Source organism: Hipposideros armiger, unplaced genomic scaffold (genome assembly GCF_001890085.2).
Source record: "Hipposideros armiger isolate ML-2016 unplaced genomic scaffold, ASM189008v1 scaffold_552, whole genome shotgun sequence".
NCBI lineage: Eukaryota > Metazoa > Chordata > Mammalia > Chiroptera > Hipposideridae > Hipposideros > Hipposideros armiger.
Window position 1 is genome coordinate 919967 of NW_017731902.1, and position 6077 is coordinate 926043.

Sequence of the window (6077 nt, forward strand, 5' to 3'; positions counted from 1 at the left end):
CATCCAGACACTTCTGATTACAGAGAACTACTGCTTGAGCAACACTGACCAAAGTGTCCACTTGTATACATTTTTTTGGCACCTCCAGTATATATTTCAGTTGATATTCAATATTATTTTACATTAGTTTCAGGTGTACAGTATAGTGGCTAGGCAGTTATACAATTTATGAAGTAATCACCCTGATAAGTCTAGTACCCATCTGACACCATACATAGTTTTTAGATTATTGACTATATTCCCTGTACTGTATTTTACAGCCCCGTGACTATTTTGTAACCACCAATCTGCACTTTCTAATCCCTTATCTTCTTACCCACCCCCCAACCCCCCACCCATCTAGTAACCATCAGTTTGTTCTCTGTATCTATGAGTCTATTTCTGTTTTGTTTGTTCGTTTATTAGGAAATAATATTTTAATTGCAGGATTGTTGTGGGGATTAAATGATACAATGAATAATATGCAAAGCCCTTAGCCTCATGTGTGGCACATATCAAGCCTTCAACAAACTGTGGTTATTTTTATTATTTCATGATAGGAATATATGTATTATACTGCAATTTCCTCAAGGACAGAATCTACATTATATTTATCTTTCTGAAACCCAAGCATCTACATATTCAAGTAAATTAAATAAGAACCATGGCCTATTGATCAAAAAATAGGATGAGCAAATCTCCCCAGGGACACCATTTAAGGATTTCTGCAAATAAAAGGATAACATGTCCATATCATTCTCTCTTTCCACTACTCTGTACTACTTTTATGGTACATTTATTGCATAAGCTGCAACCTCAGGTGGAAACCTTAGTTGGAGACTTTGTAGACACAGAGAGTGAGTAATTTGTCTGGAATTGAGATCTAAACCTAATCAATCTAGTTCCAAAGTCTGTCCTCTTAACCAAAATGTTCTGTTTCCAATGATGAAAACCACTGACATTTACATATTAGCACTTCTAAAAGAGTTTAATTTTATCTTCATAACAACCCTTATGAAAGGTCGGGCAGACAATTCATAACACCATTTTACAAATGAAGGAATTCTGCCAGCATCAGAAACTGTCTTGATTACCAGCCACTGAATATTCTGCTGGGGAAGTCATTGGGACCCCTGCACTCCTGGGTCTGTAGGTCAGTTTCTTGAGGTTGGAATTTGAGCTTTGGGAGATCAAATCACTGCCATCTCCTAGCCAAGAAATGCACTTTCCTCTGCAGCACAAAATGTACCAGAGGGTATCTTGGGCACCAATGCCTAATTTATCTTCAAGACTTCAATATATTATAAGACATAATACCCTGAAACTACTACCTCCCACATTCCTCTTATCATATAAGAGTTGATCCAAAATGTTCCTGTCTGTTCTATGCCACTAACCAGTCTCCACATGTCTAATTTTAGACAGCAAGTCTTCCTGGCCCAAGGCCACCCTTGACTGTGTGTTCTGTACAGTGAGTGCCTGCAGCAGTGAAAAGGCTGACAAATGCCACCACAATTCAAGGACAACTGGGTGGGCATTAAGGGACAGGTATACAAAGGCTAGGTGAACACACTGATTATATTTTCTTCCTGTGATTTATCCATTTGAAACAAAGCCAATACCGATAAAATTCAATTACCAAAAATGTATTAAAAAGGTGGAAATGACCTAAATGTTCAAGAAAAGAAATTAGTCGAACAAATTATGGAACATTCATAGAATACATTAAAATTATGTTCCAAAAGAATATTTAAAATGCAAATCAAAACCACAGTGAGCTACCACTTCATACCCATTAGGATGGCTATAAGAAAAAAATGGAAAGTGTTGGCAAGGACGTAGAGGTATTGAACCTTCATACACTGCTGGTGGGAATGTAAAATGGTGCAGCCGCGGTAGAAAACAGTTTGGCAGTTCCTCAAAATGTTAACCATACATTTCCCATATGACCCAGCAATTCTTCTCCTAGGTATATACCCAAGAGAACTGAAAACCTATGTTTGTACAAAAACTTGTACACGAAAGTTCATAGCAGCACTACTTATTCATAAGAGCCAAAAAGTAGGAACCCAAATGTCCACCAATTGATGAATGGATAAAAAAATGTAGCATAACCATACAATGGAATATGATTCAGCTATAAAAATGAATGAAGTACTAATACATGCTACAACATAGATGAATCTTGAAAACGTTATGCTAAATGAAAGAAGCCACACAAAAGGACAGATATGCATGATTCTATTCAGATGAAAGATCCAGAATAGGCAAATCCATAGAGACAGAATGCAGAGAGGTGGTGGCCAGGGGGTTCAGGGAAAAGGGAATTGGGACTGGCGGCTAATAGCTACAGGGTTTCTTTTGGGAGCGTTCTGTAATGAAATAGTGGTGCAACTATGCACAACATGGTGAATATACAAAAACCACTGAACTGTACACAATGAAATGGTAAATTTTATATGTGGATTATACCTCAATAAAAAAAATCACAATTCAGTGCAGGCAAGAGGATATACATAATGATTTTATAGATAATGGTTCAGAATATTGAATTAAAAAAATATAAAGTTTTAAGACTTCAAGATATTTTAAAGAAGGTACTTCAAATTTGGACAAATACTCAGTAGTGATATGACAGCAGCAATGTTGGGGGAAAATAAAGTGGGATACCTGGCCCATATTTTACATAAAAATAAAGATTCAACAACCCAAAATTACATCATAAAAGTTCTATCAGAAATCAAGAATAATGAATGTGAAAAAATGGTCATTATATAGCACTTTAACAGAAAACATGTAACCAAACACTGCAGTGTCATCTTATTTGGAGAAAAATACATATTTTCAGAATATTTAATGACACAGAGAGACATTTGTAGCACAGTACTAAATTAAAAAGGTAAAAACCATATGTACTGTGTAAAACTATTTTTGTAAATTAAGCATACACAGAAATAAGCCAAGAATATACACCAACAGATTAAGACTCTTTCCTTCTGAGTGGAGAGATTGTAGATGATTTTCACTTTCCTCTTTCTGTGTAATTTTAATTTTTTCCACTTTCTACAGTTAACATGTATCGAATGTATAAAATGAAAAGATGAAAGTTACTTATAAAAAACTGACTGACTTATTCTATCTTCTCTCATTTGCATTCTCACCCTACGCAGATGCCTTAGGCAATGTTATATCAAGAGTTCCTATTCCAATGACCACATGCTTCCCATTCCTAACATTACCTGGAAGACGTCCATTAGAATCATAGCTGACAGCAGCATGGTGATCATTTCAAAATGTCCTGTCTTCATTTTTCTTTTCTAAATTAAAATGAAGAAATTCCAACTTAGTAGACTTAAAAAGAGGCTTAGGGAAGTCGAGCAGGATGATACACTATGTATCTTTGCATTCTGTGTGAAAGGGAGTATCATGATGGTCAGGAAATGATTATCAAAAAATTCCAAAGGCTGAAAGGGCCATTAGATTTTGCCTGGTGGTCTAACACTCTCATTCTATACATGAGGAAACAAAAGCTCAGAGAACTTCAGCAATTTGCTTAAATTTAAATCTACCCATTTCTATTCTTCTTCCTATCACTAAATCTCCCCCTCAGCATACACAGGAAATTAACACCAACTAAAACAAAACAAAACCAAAAACATTTCAAAACCCCAGTTTCCCAGAATTCTCCAGGAGTTAGTGTCCATTCATTTCATCCATTCTTTTATCCTCTTTGTAAACCAAGTCAAGCTATTTGGGTAGAATGGAGGAGACTGTTGAGGCCAGTAGTGGTACAAACCAGAAGGTTATCCAAAGGGGCCTCCTTGCCCCAAATATTCACATTCAAGAGAAGCCCGAGGTTAAAACTTTCTGAAGGCGGGAATGAGAATAAGAAGGAACTGGGTAGGCAGCAACTCTAATAAGATTATACAACTCTGCTGGCTGAATGCCCAATATTCATCCCAGTGTTTATGAGACTGAAAGGGGTAAGCAGGAGGGTAAGAGGCCCTCAAAGGCTGAAGTTATGTTGGAGCCATCAACTGATTCAATTAAAGTTTCGTCTACAGTTCCTTCCACATACTTACAATAAAGTTGACATTACGGGAACAGAACTCAAATCTCTATTTTATCCTATCAATACCACAGTCTGGCATCTGAATATGGAAATGAACAGCACAGGGGAACAGCCCTAGATTCCCACCTTTATTTAGGAGCCGTTTATTGCACTAAAATATTAAAGCATAGCACTAAAATTCCTCTTACGTGTTCAACTTCCCTTTCCAAAAGAAATTTGGAATGTACGGCTTGAAAGATAACTGTCACAAGACAGTATATGCCAAGAAAGCTCAGAATCAGGTTGTTTTTTGTTTCTTCTTTTTAATTCTTCACTTCTGTAGTCTGAGTGTAAATAAGTAAAAATGTTTACCTGGCTTTTCTGCCTGTGGAGGAGGTTTAAATGATGCTAGGTCTCAAACTGTTTCCCCACTCTCTCAGTTGTGGTGAGCGTGTCTTCAGGATGGGAGGCTGTTGACAGTGAGAACTGAGAAGGGAGTGCTTTTCTTTTTATAAACACCCCCAGCAGTAACTTGGCAGTGGCACATTACCCCATTTGTGTTCTGCTATTTATATCTGGCCCCCACACTATCCCTTGGAATCACTGCTGTTTACACATGAAATCTCTAAGAGGCTTGTAAAGCCGCAGCAATTCTCTCTACCCACACAGCATGTCCATTTCTGAGCCCTCAGTTGTGGGCTTCTCAGAGAGTGATCACTTCCCATTCCTAACCTTTTGACTCTGAGATGTCAAACTAAAGCAAGATTTTACCCTAGCTAGATGGTTCACATAACTAAGGAGACTTGCTGCGTTAATCGCTGGCAATGGTGATGGCTATCACCATTCACTCCACCAGCTTACTATATTTCAGGTACTGTGCCAGATGCTGCGACACATGAACAAGTAAAACAAAGCAGTCACAATCTAATAGATATAAATATGTATACCTGACAGGAACACACATTAAGAATCGTGAGTATAGACAAAGTCCAGTGAGAACACTAAGAAGGGAAGGATCTGGTAATACCCGCGACTATAGCTCTCATCTGAGGAAAGCACATATAGTAAATATACCGACTGCAATACTGAAGAACACTTAGAGTTCACTTAGACTATGAATAAAAAATACCATGAAGTGTCCTAGGAAATTCATACACATGTACATTAATCGAATGTATTAGATAGTAGCACTAGTCATATTAGCCCAAAACTGGAAACCATCCACATGCCTATCAATGGTAGAATGAATAAATTGTGGTATTTTCATATAATGGATTTGGTATAACATTGAAAATGAACAAACTCTAACTATAAATAACAAATGTGGACAAACCTCACAAATAAAATTTTGAGCAAAAGAGACACATGTATATACTGCATGATTTAATTTACAGAGTACAAAATCTGGCAAAACACATCTGCGGCCTTAGATGTCAGAACTGGTTTCTCTGAGTGGGAGCAGTCACTGCTAGAGCAGAGATACAAGCGAAGCATCGAGGATGCTGTATAGGGCTGGTTTGGGTCTGAGTGTTGATTACACTAATGCATTCAGTTTGTGAAAATTCACCACACTGCATACTGATGTGTATTTTCCTGTGCCTGTGTGTGTGTGTACATACATACATATATTACTCAATGAAACATTTTAAATTATCTGAAGTACATCCACTCATCTACTTTTACAAAACGCACTGCATCTCTACTCTTCAGACTCTTCAAAACCTCTAACCTTTTCTGACCTCACTGGTTAAGCAATTTAAGATTAAATACACTAAATACACTCCCAGAAATAGTATCATTTTTTAAAAATGGAGTTTGGATAGAACAGAAAGTGTGTTTGCACATGTTTTCAGGCCTTACGCTCATGCTAACCTGTTTTAAATCCCAGGCATGTGGCCTACAAGGACTGCGGGACTAGGGTTTTCCTGTCTTTGTACCTCTCAAGCCTACCAGGTTCATCTAGATATCATGCACAAGACAGTCCACCAGAAAGAGCATAACCAATACCGCATGAAGCTCAAGGCAAGTTTTGCCTTGTTTATTCCCA

At 37.4% G+C, this 6077-nt stretch overlaps 1 protein-coding gene across 1 annotated transcript in view; it reads right to left on the reverse strand.

The window, feature by feature from the left end:
• The window catches only part of ART3 (ADP-ribosyltransferase 3 (inactive)), a 35800-nt gene extending 31281 nt beyond the window's left edge, over positions 1-4519 (reverse strand). Inside the window, exons 1-2 of the mRNA XM_019623487.1 lie at positions 4403-4519; positions 3219-3296 (exon numbers count right to left, since the gene is read on the reverse strand). Of these exons, the coding sequence (XP_019479032.1) occupies positions 3219-3287 (69 nt within the window). The 5' untranslated portion in view covers positions 3288-3296; positions 4403-4519. The remainder of the gene's footprint in view (positions 1-3218; positions 3297-4402) is intronic.
• Between the last annotated feature and the right edge of the window lie 1558 nt (positions 4520-6077).